The 18445-nt window shown below is 48.6% G+C and overlaps 1 protein-coding gene across 1 annotated transcript in view; it reads left to right on the top strand.

The window, feature by feature from the left end:
- Positions 1-12484, top strand: part of LOC126520696 (uncharacterized) — an 82135-nt gene extending 69651 nt beyond the window's left edge. Inside the window, exon 18 of the mRNA XM_055064268.2 lies at positions 2213-12484. Within this exon, the coding sequence (XP_054920243.1) occupies positions 2213-3667 (1455 nt within the window). The 3' untranslated portion in view covers positions 3668-12484. The remainder of the gene's footprint in view (positions 1-2212) is intronic.
- The last annotated feature ends 5961 nt before the right edge of the window (positions 12485-18445 follow it).

The raw sequence follows: 18445 nt of genomic DNA, 5'->3' as shown, positions 1-18445 counted from the left end.
GCTTACCTTTTTGTATGACTCTTCTCCAAGGCGTGTCTCTCAAGCATGTCTCTTAAGCAATCACGCGCTAAACCATATCAAACGCAGTGCTGCCCATAGCGCTGTCAGGTCTGTGGCTTTTGTCAGTAGGAGACCCCACGTTGCAGCTCATACTTCAGCATTTGTTCACTGGTACTTGTTCACTGATACTTTCATTACCTTATCACTGGCTCTTTTTCAGTCTCAGCGACGCTAAGTAGTTTACTAATGAACGTGGCTTTGCCTATTTAAGCACGCTCAGAACAAAGTATAACGGCGTGGTGGACGGGCCTAACAGAAGCCCCCCATGCACACGCTTCCTCTACGAACATATTTATCTATAAAACAAATTGTTAACTCAGAGCTTTGTAGTACTAACGGTGTAGCGGATCTAATTGAAGAACAGTACGGGTACAGCAAAGTCAAACGGGCAGCAGATCGAAAAAGTGAATATATTTGTTAATTAATGCTTAAGAAACTTTTTAGAATGTGAGCCTAGGATTATGAGAACATGTCACGTGCATAGATATTTAATGACGCGATTTGTGACTGTCATTATTATTTTGATTTAAAGCCTGACAGCGCTTGAAACCAACGTGAGTTTAACGTCACGCTAGTGAGCCTCCCTTCGGCTTTGCAAGAGCTTCTCTTGATCTTGAGCGATTGAATGGAAGTAATTGATAATTAAGCCAAGGCAACACTTCGTGCCAAAACATCACATCATTATCACATGATGAGTGGCTGTGAAATCTATTTTGAGGTCCAGGATTCGTCGAATAGCTGCGGCAAAAGTCCGGCTACATGGACAGCAGATCGTTAGACAGCTTAGCAATCGAACTAAGGCGGCTTGTGACACTGTTTTCTTTGTACGCAGCGTATTCTTTTAGTCAAGGTGTGCCTCGTGCTAAATGGGGCTAAAAGAAACCCAAAACTATTATGATGTGACGGAAGCTTATACTACTATGGTTTGATCTGAATACCTGCATGACCTGTAGCAAACATTGATTGAAGCCTGAAGCTTAGGACTTCCCCTGACCTTAGTCCGACATAGCGTTGCTCGGGACCGTAGCGTAGAATGTAGATAGGCACCTGCTGTAGTCTCTGTTGAGCAAGTTCCTTGGTCACGTGAAGATGAAAACCTGGTAAGTACCTCACACAAGGATACATCTCACCGAGTGTTCCTTGCGACTTCAGCAGAGCGTTTTCAAGGGTACAAACTTGTTTAAAATTTGTACGTCATAAAAGACAAGAACTCGAGTTGAGTGAAGGCATTGTTCATGTTAAATGTTTACTAAATCTATGCTGGGCGGGACAACCGCGTGATCCTCAACGGCTGGTTACATCCTGCATGTGCTTAACACCACGCAACACCTAAAACTGCTGCTTGATGTGAGTGTCTCGCCCCTCATGTCTTTTATCTTTATCTAAATCTAAACAGCACTGAACGATTCACCAAGAGACACGACACATCATATTATAATGTGGATTCTAAATCGAGTTTTTCCCTAAATCAGTCAAAGTAATAAACCTACATCTCTTTCGTATCTTGTTTAGCTAAGGAAACGAAGTAACATTGACGCAACGAGCAAAAATGACACCACTTAGGCCGCATGTAGCACTGAGCTGATTTATTCGTTCTTTCTCATACACTTGTCCACCTGTTCGGTTTCTTCGATATTGTGTAAGTGCATTTCTTCCTCCTCCTTGTATTGTGGCTCATTATATCAGATATGATAGAGTAGGTAATACTGTTTCTTTCATATTGCTTATATCGTCTCACAACTTATCAATGCACTGCCAAACTGCTTTGGATATTGCAAGAATACTGCACAACTGTGTGTCATCTTTATTAACAGCATGCTTTTTAGTCTTTATTTTAGTGCTTTGAGTGTCCCCCGTTTCAAAGGGGACGCTCATAGCATCCATCCATTCATATTAACATGTTACTAACCCTTCCTAACCAATCATTTAATACAGCTGCAAGTGCAACACAAAACGTGCCAAAACAGCCGATAAGATTTTGAAGAAAAACACTGGTTAAACAGCGTTGTGCCTTTGTATTTGTATGCAGTCGTCTCTGTTCCTTGCTCGCTGTATGTCAATGCGTTTGCTTCTTGCTTGAGAAATGAAGCATGAATTAGGCTGCGACATCATCATTTCGTGATTGGTCGCGTTGCCTTGCGTCTGGCGGCAGGTGGCAGCTGCCAGGCTAAAGCCCGAAGACCTGTGGAAACTGGAGTTCCCGGCGAGCCAGGACCAGTCCAAGGCGACCAGCATCGACTTGAGCCTGAGCACGAGTAAGATGAGCAGCGGCGGCAGCTGCACAACGCTGCCGGACCTCGCGGTGCCGCAGCCGTACAGCCCGCCCACGAGGTCGGGCAGCGCGACCTCGCCGCTGCTCACCTATCCGCGACCGCCGACGTCGGCCAACTCGGACGACTGGGAGGTGCAGATGCTCGTCGAAGAGTTCGAGAAGAAAGTCCAGGAGGAACAGTGCGGCAGCCGCCGTCATTCGAGCTGCGAGCCGCTGTCCTGGAGCCGAGCGCTATCGCGCAACCTGACGCACGTGGCCTCCGAGCCGCACCACAAGCGACACGCGACCTCCACGTCATCGCCCTTCGGCTCCCAGGAGGAAGGGCGAAGGCGGCGCCTGCGACGCAAGCACAGCCTGCGAGACGACCGCCTCCTGCGGTGCCTGGCCGGCCGCCAGGCCCCGGCGGCGGACGCCAGACCCAAGCTGACCCGGTTCGCCTCGCTGGACATGCCTCGGTACCACCGCCAGCAGCAGAAGCAACACCTGCTGCAGAACCACTACGGGGACGAGCCCGGTGAGACCGGGGGATTTCCCGAGAGCAGCTCCGGTGACCATCTTAGATCTAGCTCGTCCCGAGGCGCAGCGCTCAAGCGGCGGGCCTTCTGGCAGTCCAGGCAGCGGCACAACACGTTTTTCGCCGGCCAGCCGAGCTCGTCGGGGCTCGCCAACGACAAGCAGAGGCTCCTCGGTGCCTGGCGCAGTCTGGACGAAGAGTGCGAACCGCCCGAGGACGACCACCGGCGACTCCAGGAGACGTCCTTCTCCAACGAGTGCCTCTGGCAGCCGAGCCCCGCGCGTCCTCAGCCCGCCGCGGCGCTCGTGAAGCAGGCGTCCACCGCGTCCTCGGTGTCGTCGTCCTTCAGCTCGCACATCGCCGGCTGGCCGTCCACTCCGTGCCTGCCGACCATCAAGGAGGACACGGGAGGGGCCGCCGGTGCCGGGGGAGCCGGGCGCCACGACTTGACCAAAGCTCTCAAGCTCTCTTCGAGTGGCTCTCGGAGCTACAGCGAGAACTGTCTCACCGACGCCGACGTGGGAGCGGTGACGCAGCTGTCCCTGACGAGACGAAGCTCGTCTAGCGGCGGTGGAGGCACGTCGTCTTCGAACGCCTCGACGGAGACGACAATACAAGAGCCGGCGTTGAGCCCACAACAGAGGCAGCAGCAGCAGCAGCAACAGCAATGCATTTCTTCTTCTACGCGGACGACTGTGGCAATGACCGAGACGGTCGCGAGATCGACGGGAGGACTGACGACCGTCTCGGCGGTGCAGGGCAAGGCCGACAGCGTAGCGATATCTATACCTGACACGGAACCCATCTGGAGTTTACCCTAGCGCTGTAAGAAAAAGAAAACACTGACACACAGACACACAGTAGAGAGAATACGTAGAGACCTTCCTCGGTTCGGAAATTGCTCCTAAAGAACGCTAGAAGGGAACCAGCGCTTGAGCGCATGCATGGCCTTTGATTCAGTGTGCTTGGTCGTTCCGAGTCACGATGTCGTGCACGGTGTCGTGTTTCTGTCCTGGTCGAGGTTTTCGAGTCTACGAACAGGGCGAGCTTTGGTCATTCGTTGAGGCTGTCGCTTCGTCCATTATTTAACGCATCATTCGCAACCTTCGTTTTGTGTCTTTAGGTCGTAATTATTTGCGCAACGTTGTACTGTCAAGAAGCTTACCTTTTGTATTTGCTGAACATGTCTTGCGATTTCTTACCATATTGTCAACTGGTTGCACCGTTTTGCAGAAGCAGTAACATCGTTACGATACAGCACGGTTAACCCCCGTGTCACAGGCGCATTTTCAATGGCCATTCAAACCAACGACCGTCGAACTCTGCGACAAAATCACTATACTACTACATTGCTTTTAACGACAATTGATTCGATTGTCACTGTCTCGATCGACGGAGGTCCAGAAAACCTCGCTAAAGCACAGTGTTGCCCATGAATATGTCGCACGCTGCCTTTCCCTCGTTGCTCTAATAACTTTTGCATTAGAATTTGATGAAGGCTATGGGTACCATCTTAGCGTAATATATAACATCCAATACGTAAGGCATAAACCGATACCTTTTTTTCAAAGTAAAAGCCGTTTCTTGAATAAATCTTTATCACGGTGATATATATACCGCTGCCCTGCGTTATGCAGGTCAAAATTTCTAAGCTAATTCAAATTGCTCCTCTTGCGGCGATAGAATCGGGTGAGATTGCAGGCTTTATTCGTCTGCAATTTCAATCGTAGTTGAAAGCGCGCGCGTGGCACGGGTATTACATGAATGGACCAGATAGGCAATCTTACTAAACGAACCGTATATTTACCAGCTCAGGAAACTGCGTTAATGTAACACACATTATACTCCGCTGCTTAAGCAGGCACGTGGGCTATTTCGCGCTGGCATAGGCCGAGTCTTTTCAGAGGATATGTATGTTAAGGGTGCGAGACAAGACGTGGCGTGCTGCGTAACGAGTGAATTCGCGTCTGATTGTCGCGGAGTACCTCAGTATTGCCCTGCAGTGTGTTCAGTGTGCAGAATGTGTTTTGTCGAAGCAACGTTGTAACGACATCGTTTCGTCACGATATTGTACGAATGTCAGGTTCTTGACTGCGTTGGCTGCCGTTGATCCACGGTGCTGGTGCTTCGGATTATTAACGCTGTCAATATTGGAATAGTGTATTTGAATAGGGTATCAAGGATAGGGCGATGTTAATACGGCTCGCGAGGTACTATCAGCTTCTCTTGGGGGCCTGCTCGTGTTACTGGCCACTGTTGGAAGACCAGACACCATTCCAATTCTTTACGTTGCATATAATTAGTATCTCAGAGCCCACTTTCTATAAAAACCAATCTTTTCGAGACACTAAATCGCGCTGGTAAATTGCACCATTTTTAGCTAACAAAAAGGTTCACTGCAAGATGTGGACCGCTGTTGATCAAATGTATGTGAATTTTTGGCTCAGTGCTTATTCGAATGCGATTCATGGAGCGTGAGACGACGTTAGCCAGAGATCGATTAATCATGTCACAGTATAGAACTATTGCTTCCTAGTCAAACGTCGAATGTTGTGCGTATCGCTTCGTCACTGCGTTTGTTTCAATCAGCGATTTGCTTCGCTGGAATTAAGCATCCGAATAATTGTTGACCTTCTGTGAAGCGAGAGGCATGGTAACGAGACTTCCCCCGACTTCGATTCTGCGCTGTCAGTCACGTGATAACTGGGCAACAAATACGGCGTTGTTGCATGCTTTTAAAGAAACCTCATCTGGCTGAATGCCTCACCTTTGACGGCAATCTATTCTTTCTAAGTGAGCGCAAAATTTTCGAGCAGGTCGGGCAGTGCTGGCCTGCCTGCAGCTGTCTCGGTCGGTGATTGCTCTTGTTGTTGCCATTTAAGCCCATGTTTAACATCCACAACACCATAGGATTCACTGATAATCGAGGGGATAGTACGAAATAATATCATAAATTAAATGCAGGACAACATTTTACCAGTAAATAACGGTGGTTTAAGCCGTACGATAATTGCTTTCTTTTTTCACAGCAGGTGATCTCGGAGATCACACTACCCGCTCAATTTATGTAACCATCTGTCGCGGTGCAGTGGTTTCTAATTTTTTTTTTCTAATATCCTTCCGAGATCACTGTTTCACAAGGGATGACGTTGTAGTGCCGTGACCTTCCTCACAGCGACCAAAGCGCGACGCCAGTGTTGGTTTCAAGATTTTAGCAATGCAAACGAGTTGGCGCTTTCATTTCACGAAAGAGCCGCCATTTAAATAATCTTTACCGATAAATTCGAAAGCGTAACTATACAAATCACTTTTATATGCTGCCTCGGCGTTTACATTCTTTGCATAGGCATCGCAACATCGTGTGACCCCATTTCTTCTAACGCCCAGGCGCCAAATGTAATTAATAGTCCCTTCTTGGAAGTGATGTCGGCTTCCTGTACAACCGCGTTAGAACTGGAATTAAAGCATAGGATTAACGCCACAGAGAAAACGCACAGCTCCCATCACGAAATTCGGAGCTCTCGTTTTATACTATTTTTTGAAATAGTCATCCGTCAATGCACAGTGGGTGATAGAACGCCTTTGTTGGAACCTGAATGAACGCAAGAACAAGTTGGAGAAAATTAAGGTCTCGGAAAATAAATTCAGAAATAGTGTCCGAGCTTGCGCGTTAGATGAATTCATGCGATTGAACGCCTTTGTTGGAACCTGTATGAACACAAGAAAAAAAGTTGAGGAAATCAAGGTCTCGGAAAATAAATTCAGAACTAGTGGCCGAGCTTGCGCGTTCGATGAATTCATAAAGATAGTTGCTTGCGGTTCAACTCGCACCATTTTTTATACTAACGACCTTGATTTCAAAACAAACAAGGCTGCCGAGATTTCACTCGCACACTCAAACATCTTCTTTTTTTCTTTTTTCTTTTTTCGGGGGGGGGGGGGGGTTATAACTCATACTTTAGAAAAGAAAGTGACACAAGCGAGATCTTTCGAACGTGACAACATCGCTTTCCTCCGTCACGGTGGCGTCCCGCGCAGATCGCGTTGTTCGCAGATCGCGTTGATCGCGTTGCAAAACTATATGCCACAAGTCTTCTTAGGCTTATTCATATTTGGCAATTCCACCGCAGTTTGAACGCGGATTGCGTTCGCTTCTCCGTTCTCCGCGCGCAAGGAAACCAACGGGCGTCGCCCGCTCTGGAAATATTTCGTGTCTACGTGTGCATAGTGACGTAGTGTGTGTACCGTGACCTTCGTCTAAACGTGTAGCCGCAGCCGAGTGCTCCCGTATAAAGCTTAGGATCACTTTAGAGTCACCACAAGTACAAAACGTGCATGTGAAGTTCAGTTCAGCCGTCTTCTGCATGCGGACGCTGTTCGTTCCCCCTCCCGGTACTAGGCTTTCTTTGGCGAGTCGTTCGAGCCTTGCGTTGGCTACGTTAAGCCGTTCGTTCGTGCGCCATAGTGCAGATGCGCATTTTCTTTTCTCGAATATTTCTCTAGCCGCCTGAACCGCCCGACGTTTTGGCAGAGCCAACGTAACTCCTTCTTGCTTCGTATGTATAGGCTTCATAAGCGCAAGGTACAAGAGTGTTCAAGTAAACGATTTCTCGTTGTGAAATTAGTGTTGACGTGATATGTACGGCTCTCTGGCATAAAGATGCCACCGCAGGGTTATCTGTCTTGAACCTATCTTGACCGTGGCACTACAAAAACAGAAAGTAACTTTGCGTGTTCACTTACAGACACAGAAAGGGAGAAGTAAAAGAGCTTTCCGTTGTGCTTGCTCTACAGTAGTGTAAACTGGAACTAATGCAAAAGTATCCAGCACTAAGCAAACTGATTTAGCATAAAGTGGGAAGTGTGGCCATTGGACGCTATAAACGGCGACAGGGATAAAAGGACAGATTAAGAAAAGGATGAAATCGAAGGTCTGACGAAATGTTGTCTGCTCTGGAAGAATCGTGGGAAGAACAGAAAACAGGCGCCGACCAAGGCTAAATTTTTCCCCCCTAACTGACGTTTCGGTCCCGACACGGGAGCCTTGGTCACAATTGTTCGATTGTGAACAAGGCTCCCGTGTCGGGGCCGAACGTCAGGTAGGCAAACGCATTGTTTAAGTAAAACTCAAATTAAAACATTTCGTTTAATCGCGCGCGTTCCTGCGGCTGATATTAGCAGTTTGCAGCGTGTCCCTTGTTTCAGGGATATCTTCGTCCTCCTTTCTTTTCAGCCGCCTTTCTTGTTACCAAGTAAGAGACCGTCGAGAAAAAAAAGACATATACACATATAAGCCTGCAATGTTCACCTCCTCTTCTTTCATTCTCGTATACGACGTTTCTTTTTTTCCTAGAGAGAGAGAGAGAGAAAGAGAGAGCGACGTTTCACGTCACAGTGCGTTTCAAAGCAGTGCGTAGACCATCATTAAACGTAGCCGTCGCGCGTGCCCGTGTACGCATGCGCGTAGCCGTGTGACGTAGGAAGTGTCCCGTCTGTATCCGTGACGCGGCGAGAGCATGCGTTCATCTCGCCGGACAGTGGCCACGGCGTTAGCGGCGTTGTGTCGGCAGAGAGTTGTCGCTGTCCCTGCGTGTGCCATTGTGTGCGTGTGCGTGTGTGTTTGATTCCGCGCGTAGTAGCCAGTGTCGTGCCGCGTTGTCTTCGGCCCCAGGTAGACCGCGAAAAAACTGTCATACTCCATCCCAGAACCCGGTTCACACGTACAAGTTGTCTTCTTTTTTATGTGTGTGTGCGTGTTTCATTATTATTGTTTTGCTTACGGCCACAGCTACATTCACCCGTGGATCACTAGAGCAGGAGGCACCAAAATCGGCGTGGTAAAGGTGGCAAATGCAATGAAACAAGCAACACACAACATCAGCACACGGTGACAATGTATGCAGTGTACGTAGCGTTATGTGTGCGACGCAAGAAAGAAGCATTGAGACTGTTGCTCAAAAGGAACGACAAAACAAAAGAGAAAAACACATTCACAGGAAAGCTTCATAGGTTAAATTATGGCCTTACTAAAGGATATGCGTCAGAGATAATATTCACTGTCATTTCAAGTTGTAAAGTATTAGGTTCTATCATTTGCAAACATGATCTTTATTAAACAGTTGCATCTGAACAGCGTGTCTACTAAAGGCAAGAAAAAGAAAGGCCAACAAAAACAACACATATTGTGGAGGCTTTTGTAAGGCATATCCCCTTTTTTTTTGTACTTTCTTTCGAAAGGGGTCAGTGCTTGGCGATGTTTGGAAGTGTTTCGACTTTGATGAAGGGCCAATTTTTTTTCTTCTGTACGTGTGAATTCGACCGCATGCTGTCACGGCACTACCGTTATACCTGGTGAAACTCTGGTACATTAATTTGCGATCGATCAACTTTTCTTGTCGTTCAATGTCTTAAAGTATAACCGTGGCAAATGACAAGCAGCACAAACCGGATGCGGGCAAATACACGCGAACGTAACGTGCAGCCGTGTGAACTAGACCCCGTACCTTTCAAAATTGGGTGTTAAGTTGCTGTCGATATTGTATAGACATTCTATAGATATTTAAGGAAACGCGGTGTCTAACAGGTTGGTTCTGTAAAAATTCTATAGAATTTCTAACGAAACTAGGCCCTTGCGTGGATTTTAGATTTGTTGTTTGAGCACCTAAAACATCTTCCAGCGGGCTTCCTCTAAAATATTTCTAGAGTCCTTTTAGTGTCTGCATAAATTTGAAACACACGATTGCTTCTTAAAAACGGCTGGAAGAAATACGTTGATAGCAATGTTTAAAAGGCACACGCGGAGATCTGCGAAATTTGTTGTTAACAAAGCTATGTCACGGGTGAAAGCAATACTCCAAACTAACGCACGAGAGCGCATATAAATCATTCGATGCAAGGAAGAGTGTAAACAAAGTACTGGGCGCGAATCCCTGCGATGCGAGTCGCAGTAAATGCAATACGATGCGAGTAAAGCTGAAAGGTTGGCCGACCAGTGTCATTTCTTTTCCTTAATTTATGCGTGTAGAAACCTTCGTATCATCCAGAAGTTTCCTTGTACAATATTTTCCTTATCCTAAAACACATATTTAATTTGAACGCTCTCTTTACTGAACAAAGAATTCCGAGCAGTTTCTTTCTTTTCGTTTTGTTTGATTGTGCTCACGGGATTTGCGATATCGGCGTTTAATGAATTGCAAATAGGGACCCCTTTATTTAGGTTTTCCTCGTAGAAAACGCCGCTCGCTACGCCTGATGAGTTAAACGCTTCCACTTCTTTAAAAGGATTTGTGGGAAAACGGCAGCATTGTGTCGACGGGGATAAACCCTTAAAACGGAACACAATCATTCTTTTCCTTTATTTTTCATTCCGTACATTCTAATTTCTATTATTTCTTTTATTTCTTTCTTTTCTAATGCTTATTAGCAGAGGCTGATCCCGCCACTTGAAAAGAGCCAAAGAGAAGCGAATAGCGCCGCACTTTACGCTTGCGAAAATTCCGGGTCTTGACAACTCTCTAAATTTTGCAAAGCGCGTCGAAGATAAATGGTCTTCGTGGCGTTCTCTAAGCCGCATCACTGCGCTCGAACTAATTTATGGCCCCTACCGTATGAACTTAAGCCGCCTCAGGGAACGCGTGTGTGACCTGATATGCATGTAGCAGACCCAGCGGCGTCGGCTACGTATATTATACATACTGAGCTTCCGTACCGTATATTTCGTTTGTAAGACTTATGGAGGCCCCGTCGACTATTCCAATCGACTGATCAGACAACAAACTAATCGATTGGTCAGACAATTATCTACTTCACTGTTTACGCCGACGCGGGAAACTAAACTTTATCAAATGTAGGTGAAAACCGTGGTGCGTCGCGCGATTTTTCGGAGCGGGCAAACTGAAGGAAATGTGTGGCACCACTTGTACGGTGAGCATGACTTTGTGTGGTCAGTATGCTCGGCAGTATATGATCAGCACGCTTCTTCACGAACGGTCACGTTGTCTAGAGCGCGGTTAGTTTCATTCCGTGAAATTCTCAATATATTAAACGCGATGTTACCGTATTACACCGAGCACAGGCGTTGACCCTTGGCTTCGCTCGCTGAGTACGTTGGTACCGTCCTCTAACGCCATCATCATATTGCGGAGGACGGAGCCAGATTTGCTTGTCTATTCAAACGTTAAGAAGCGCAGTCAGTTCACGAGCTGCAGAAAGTGATGACGGCGAGTGCGCAGTTAAACGCAATAACCACAACCACGTGACCACGTAACCGCTTTGACGCGTGCTGTGCTTCTTCTCGGCGTGGCCGGCGTGCAATGAATGCACCGGTCCACCCGCTTCTGAACAATCAAACGTGCGTTGATGTTGTGTTTAGGTATTCGTGTGCTTACTGTGACGAGTCTGCATACCATGCGGCCATTGCTGATACGATGTTACGTTGAAAGAGAGAGAGAGAGGGAGGTGGGACAGGGCGTTCGAGCAGTCTAGTCCTAAACATAGAGAAAAAAAAACGAGACTGCATTGCGTTTAGAAGAATAGGACGCTAATGGTGGGAAGATGTCACCCTCATCGCTAATAATTACGCCATCGGATACATAGAAGCAGCAACCAGCGCGGTCTATGCTGTCCCTACACAAAAGGATTTCGCCCCCTCAGTGCTAGCTGACGTCACTAGACGAGGCGGATAAGGTTAAAATAACACTCGTTCGTAAGACAGTGCAAAGGCGAAGCACCGAATCGTTCCCAACTGCCGGTCCACGGGTGAATAATATTGATCTCAAGTTTCACTACGGCAATAATTCGAATATCGATGTGACCTGCTATACCACCAAACAGACTTTCACAGGGGAACGAGGATAGTACTCGGGGATGAGGTCAACCAAACCGCATCGCGAGCAGGGGGGGGGGGGGGGGCTTCGCATCCGCATGTTTTTCGCTATCACACGGAAAAGGAAGGTTATTCAGTTAAAGCGAGCGAATAATTAAAAAAAAGCTGCTTTATTGTTGGAGCCGTTGTGAAATCGTGGTGGATGGAGGTTCCGAGGGCATCTCGTCGCGAATTGAGCACCCGGGAAAACTGAAAAGGCTTAAATATATTTATCATGTACAGTAGAGAGAGAAACACATATGTATACATATATCTATATATATATTTAGCGTGATTCGTTGGCTTCGCATAGCTTTTATTTTTCTAGGAGAGCTTAGAAATGCCGTTGCTACGCTTGCGGGATGTCACACTCGGTGGCTTACATTCTTATTTGTTACGCTGAACTTTATCTTATTTTCGTCGCTGCTTCCAAGACGAGCGCACCTCATCCACACTCACATCCAGTGCCTTCATTCAAATACACACGCGCTGTACACAGACACAGAAACAAGATAAAAGAGGAAGATAATAGCTCGTTGTTTGGACCTGCGGTTCTGAACGGTGTTCACCACTGAGAGTATATTTACGGGGATAAGGGATACAGCCGAGCTATTACGAACCGAGGAAGGCAGCTAATTGACTTCTTTTTATTTATTTATTTTTCGTCTTCTTTCAAATCTCCTCCTTCGTATCGCTCTTTAAGACCGCGCGCACTTAGCACGGCTCTCTCTATAGCATTTTGACCCTGTTCAGTTCAGGACAAAAAAAAAAGAAACAATACATGCTAACTTTACTTGCGACGCTATTTCATTTCTTTTTCTTTTTGCCAAGACAGCGCTGCAATAGAGGCGTGATAGAATGTATGTATTTTCAAAAGTCTTTAACAAATCAATTTTTCTCACAGAAAAGATTGAAAAAAAAAACACCCGTTGTCTGTGTCTTTCTTCTGTGGCATCAGGCTGTTGGCACGACGTTGGTGCGAAGCCACGCCTTGGTGTGACGTTGTGCCAAAGAAAGACTGATGCATTGTCATCCTTTTACTTCCGCAAGCGCTCACTTCCTGGTAAGTGAAAGTCTTCTCGTATATGCTTGCTGCTCTCGTATGGGTATCTTCTATTGTTCGGGACTGACATTCGGTGTGTACCCGCCCAAAAGGTATTCGGTAGCAACCGTTTACCTTTGAGGTAGCAATGCCGAAAGGCAGGCAGCTCAGCGGTAAAGCGGTATGGTAAGTTGAGCTGATTTGGTAACTAACGCTATTGCAATAGCGAACTGCTCACTCTTGCTCTGAAAGCAGCTTTGGTACGCCCACAGATTACGTCACCATGAAAGGCTGGCGGCGACGCCTCCCTAGAACTTACCCTAAATACGGCACCTAAATAATAAAAAAAGACTAGTTGTTGTGGTCTCTATAGACTTAAGCCGTTTCTTTTTAATGAACAAGCTTAACTGACATGTTACCGCGCCTCAACTATGCCCCAATTGCGAGCTTTAGCTGCGTTTTTGCAGAGTTGTATCTCGATTTTCGGAGGTACGAGCGCAATTTAAGAAACGGCGCGTCTGTCGGTGTTTGCCAACTTAATTTCACAATTGTTGCGGAGCTGAAATGTGATGGCCAGGAAGAGCTTGCGTAGACTGGGGCCAAGAAAGTAATGCTTTCCAAAAAAAAACTGCAGCGATTCAAACAGCTCTAGACGCATTTCCTGCGACAACGAACGGGTTATCAAAGGGAGCACTGCCGTCTTCTCAAGAACTTGTCCTTTCGCTATGCCCACAGAGGTATTTTAGTCCGCTTTAATATGTAGTACATGCACCTAGGCCACCACTCTCGGTGTCTGTGTGGCTCATTAGGCGGTCCCACTACAGCTCGGGGCACCGAGCGAGCGCAGGAGCTTTTGGCAGTGTTGACATTCATGAATTGACGTGTGTCGCTTCTGCCTCAGGGTGCTGCTGGAGCCTACAAACGACCTGCGTGATGTCATAAAGCACGAACTGTTCTTTATTAGAAAAGCAGTGACAGCAAGCACCAGTGAAGTGAACCATCTACAATTTCATCAAAAAAAAAATTCATGAGGCATTCCACTCTGTGAAGGTGGTTGACCGGCGAAGCTTTTTAGCACACGACACGGAGGTGACACATAATTTTGAACAAAGGTACGAACTCATTGTCTTGATGGGTGGTCATCGTGACGAAAGGTACGCACACTCCTTTATTGTCTTGATCGGCGGTCATTATTTCCCTCGCAACTGCAATCACATTCTTTGATAATGTCAAATCGATGCACGTACGCCGCTGGGTGGTCGGTTCGGTCGGAACGGTGCGGCATCGCAAGGGATATGTCTGCAACATGGAACGGGTAAACCTCTCTCTTTTCGGTACGACACATCCACATTGAAATTACCGACAACGACAACAGGGGTAGTGTCATCGCAGCTGATTCGCGCAAAGGGAGTAGTCATGAACCTTACGGTACTTTGAGTTAGTGAGTGAGAACTTTATTCTAAATGTCCGGCGATTTGGGTGGGGTGGGGCCATAAGCACCCCAGCCTAGGTGACGGCCTTGAGTCCTTGGACACGGGCGGCTTCCTCGGCGTGCCGGACGGCCCACAGTTGATCAGCGAGGTCGTGGCTGAGCAGGGCCGCCTCCCAACGCGCCCCTCGGTTCGAGACTGCCATGTCTACCCCGTTCGTCGGGGACTCCGGCTGCTCTGCATGCCCACAGCATGTGCTGCAACGTCGCTCTGGCTCCGCACATTTTGCATTCGTCGGATGAATAAATGTCGGGGTGGCAGAGGTGAAGGATCGCCGGGTTCGGATAAGTGTGTGTTTGCAATTGCCTCCAGGCAACTAACTGACTGTTTCTTGTTTAGTTTGGCGTGCGGTGGTGGGTGTTTACATCTGTTCAATCTGTAGTGTTGCGTGATGTCTCTGAAGGTGGTGCAAGCCCTGTACCCTAACAGGTGCAAGCCCAGTACCCTAACAAACGGCTACAAACGGGTGGTTGTCTGATTTCCCCTTTATTCATTACTTCTCTGCACCTTGCGGGCTTCCGCAGAACTACTACGTCAGTACCCCAATGTTGCGAACATGCGGGATGACGGTGCCGTCAGATGTGACTACTCTAATTTCTCGGCCTGCGCGCTCGGCTGCGGAAACGGCGTTCTTGGGTTTGCGACTCCTGCGCGTGGGTCTGTAGAGCAGGAGTTCCAATTTGGCCGCGGAACATTCGAGGCCCGTGTAGCGCAGATACTCCTGCACCACTTCGACGGCCGCCTGCAACGTTTGCTCTACGTGGCCGTCATTTCCCTCAGCAACACAGAGCGTGATGCCATCGGCTTACAAGCTGTGGTGGAGACCTTCTATCTCTGCTAGCTTTTGGGGTAAGCCGAGAAGCACGACGTTAAAGAGCATGGGCAAGATGACGGAGCCCTGCGGCGTGCCCGTGTAACCTATGTCGATGTCTTGCAATTCCATTTCTCCGATCGCTATGCGGGCACGGCGACCAGTAAGGAAGTCTCGTACGTAGTCGTACGTTCTCTCACACAGTCCCAATGTTCGTATGCTTTCAAGTATCGCGGTGTGTTTTACTTTGTCGGACGCCTTTTTGAGGTCAAGACCGAGTATTGCTTTTGTGGATCACGTGGGATTGTTTGTCTACTATATGGTGTTTGAGTTGAATCATGACGTCCTGCGTAGTAAGGCCACGATGGATCCCCAGCATCGTGTGTGGTAGCATGTCTCGGTCCTCGAAGTAGTTGGTAAGGCGAGTGAGAACCGCCTGTTCCATGACCTTGCCGACGCAGGACGTCAGGGATATTGGTCGAAGATTGTCGATCTGTACCCGTTTGCCCTGTTTGGGGATCATAATTATGCGCGCCGTTTTCCACAAGCTCGGTATCGCGCCCGCATTCAAGCACACGTTAACGAAATCCTTCAGTCGTTTTATCGGCTCGTCGTCCAAATTACGGAGCGTTTTATTGGCTATCCCGTCCGGGCCCGGCGCCGATTTCCTGTTGAGCTTGTGCAGTACCGCCCTCACCTCTGCTATGCTGAAGTCCTTATGTAGCTGCGGGTTACTGTCCCCCGCGTACGCCGGATGCGCGGCGGGGCTATGTGCCTTGACGTAACGCGTTCGCACGGCTTCTAGAAAGTCCGCGGACGTGCCTTCGTAGTCGTCTACTAGCCTTTTGATATTATGCGCGTGCGCTGATTTTGGTCTCCTCGGGATCCAAGAGATGCCGGAGGAGGTGCCATGTCTTGGCAATTCCTAGCTGGTTCTCCATACCGTTGCACGTCTCCTCCCATTGCATTTTGCATACCTGCAATGCGCGGTCTTCTATGTGCCTGTTTAGCCGTTCTATGCGTCTGCGTAGCGTTCTATTGTGTCGTTGACACTTCCACCTGTCTTGCAGGCGGCGCTTGGCTTCCCACGTGTGTAGGAGTTTATCTATCATCTCTAGGTGTGCTTCTGGCGGCACTTCCCGCGTTGTCGCTTCAACGTCCCTCCTGAGCGTCGCGGTCCATCTCTCTAAGTCGTCGATTGCCTCGCTGCCGCGATTATGCTCTTTCCGGTCTTTGCGAAACGTGTCCCATTTCACCAGCTGATAGTGGTTGCCCTTGGTGCCGTCCCGGTGACCGTGGTGATGGTAGTGCGGTCCCGCCTCGGCCTGGATCTCGATCACCGAGTGATCGCTACCCAAGTCTTCCTGCGTGTTATGCCACCGCTCGCCAGTGACGTTCTTTGTAAACGTGACGTCGGGCGAAGTGTCCGCGCATACGCTGCTGCATTTGCGTGTGGGCGCGGAAGGGTCCGTAACGAGCTCCAGACCCTCATTCTGAGCGTCTTCGGCGTTTCTTCGGCGTTTTTCGGCGTTTCGCGACCCTTCGGCGTTTCGTACTTGTACCCCCACGCCGCGTGAGGCGCGTTGAAACCACCCGCGATTATTAAGGGCCCGTCGCCGGCTGCCTCGCTCGCCTTTCGCAGTAACGTGCTAAAGCGGTGTTTGCCTTTGGGTCTACTGTACACGTTCAATACAAACAGGCCGCGCCCTTCCGTCGGAATAAGCTCGATCGATACGTGCGGTATTCTAACGTTCTTGAGTTCGCATTGCGCTACGGTGAGGTTGCGTCTCACTAGCGTTGCAGCGGCCGGCGGTGCTCCCGCGGTCACGGCCTCGTCGATCGTCATCAAATTTTTCGCTTGCTTACGGAGGTATGAGCCATTGATGATGACAGTTTCGACATGCTGTTCTGTATGTTGTATGCATGATAAGAAATAATTTAAGGACTGTTCGCTTCACTTTGCTGAGTGCTTGTAGCCTCTGCCTTACGGGGCTATGAGCCATTGCATATTTTTTTTGCTTGCTCATGGGAGCATGAATGCTTACGGGGTTATGAGCCATTGATGATGATAGTTTTTGTTCATGGAGAACAAGAATGCACGGAAACCTAGCCCTATACAGTTTCGCTGTAATACCGCCTAAACATTCGGCCAAAGTAGCAGGTGTCGATTGCTCGCTCTTTTAAAGGTGGCAGTGCCTCGTCCCGCCTGAACCAGCCAGCGCTCGCAAGTTTTTTCCTGGAACACCCAAGCTGACTGACGGCTAGACATGACAGATTGCCCTGACCTCATTCTTCACATACGTAAGACTGCCAATCAGATGATGTTATGGGGACAAGCGTCTGTCCATTCCTTGACCTTAGTTGCACTGCACCGCTATCGTCAGAAGGATTGTTTGCTGAACGCGTTGCCGTTCCATTCCTTACGAGAGCAGCGCGATAACAGTTAATACAAAGCCAAGGAAGAAATACGACCATGCGCTGTGTTAGTCTTCCTGGTTTTATCTCCCTGTGTCCTTTTGTATTCAGTCATTTCACGCTGCTCAATTTAAGAACCGATAACCTCGTTCAAGGCAGGTGCTCATGTTCATAAATGGCGAGAAGAAAGCGCTCGACAAAACAAAGCTCTCCTGCAAGTGGCAAAATGTTTAATTGCACACATACACACTCATTGTAGAACAAAAGAATGAAAACATGTATTCGAAGTCATTGTCGTCACCGAGGCACGCACGACCGAACAGGCGAGATCACCAGCTGGCCACGGGGAATACACAAAGGCCGTCGACCACTAGACTCGAGAAGACAGCGGGGTCCACGGTATCGACAACAATACCTCGGAGTCTCCTTGCAGAGTGCTCGCACGCCTTTTCACAAAGGGATAGAGTCTGGACAAAAGTGACGGAGTTCACTGACAGGCAAGCGTCTCGTTGTCGACAAGCTGCGTTGGAATTGTCCTGGCGTTGGATCCGTGCTCACCGCGGGAAGATCACGAGTCCAGCTTGAAGGCGACTGGTGAAGGGTACCGGATGGTCTCGCGCTGATACCGGCTGAAAGATAGATCTTTAACTAGGTAGGCCTTCATCCAGCAATATAGCCTTTTTTTTTTCAGAAGTGGGGTCGAAGGTCCGCGCAAGCGATGACATTTCTTGACTCTGCAGCGTACGACGCACGATGATGTCAACTCCTCACGGCGATTCCGGACCAAGGACGCGCATTCGTTCAGTAAGCAGTTCCTGGCCTAGCGGAGGCCAGGTGATGGCGCAGTCCTCGAGTTCACCGCAAGGTAGTGAGATACGAGACTGGTGAGATAACTCGCGATCATCTTCAGACCAAGGACGTCTCGCCTTTTCGGTAGGTGGCGACGCAGGGAGACGCCAGAGCCAAGAGTAGGCTCCA

Source organism: Dermacentor andersoni, chromosome 3, assembly GCF_023375885.2.
Source record: "Dermacentor andersoni chromosome 3, qqDerAnde1_hic_scaffold, whole genome shotgun sequence".
NCBI classification, from domain to species: Eukaryota; Metazoa; Arthropoda; class Arachnida; order Ixodida; family Ixodidae; genus Dermacentor; species Dermacentor andersoni.
The sequence above is the reverse complement of the archived record's forward strand: the minus strand, read 5'-3'. Positions and strand labels throughout refer to the sequence as shown.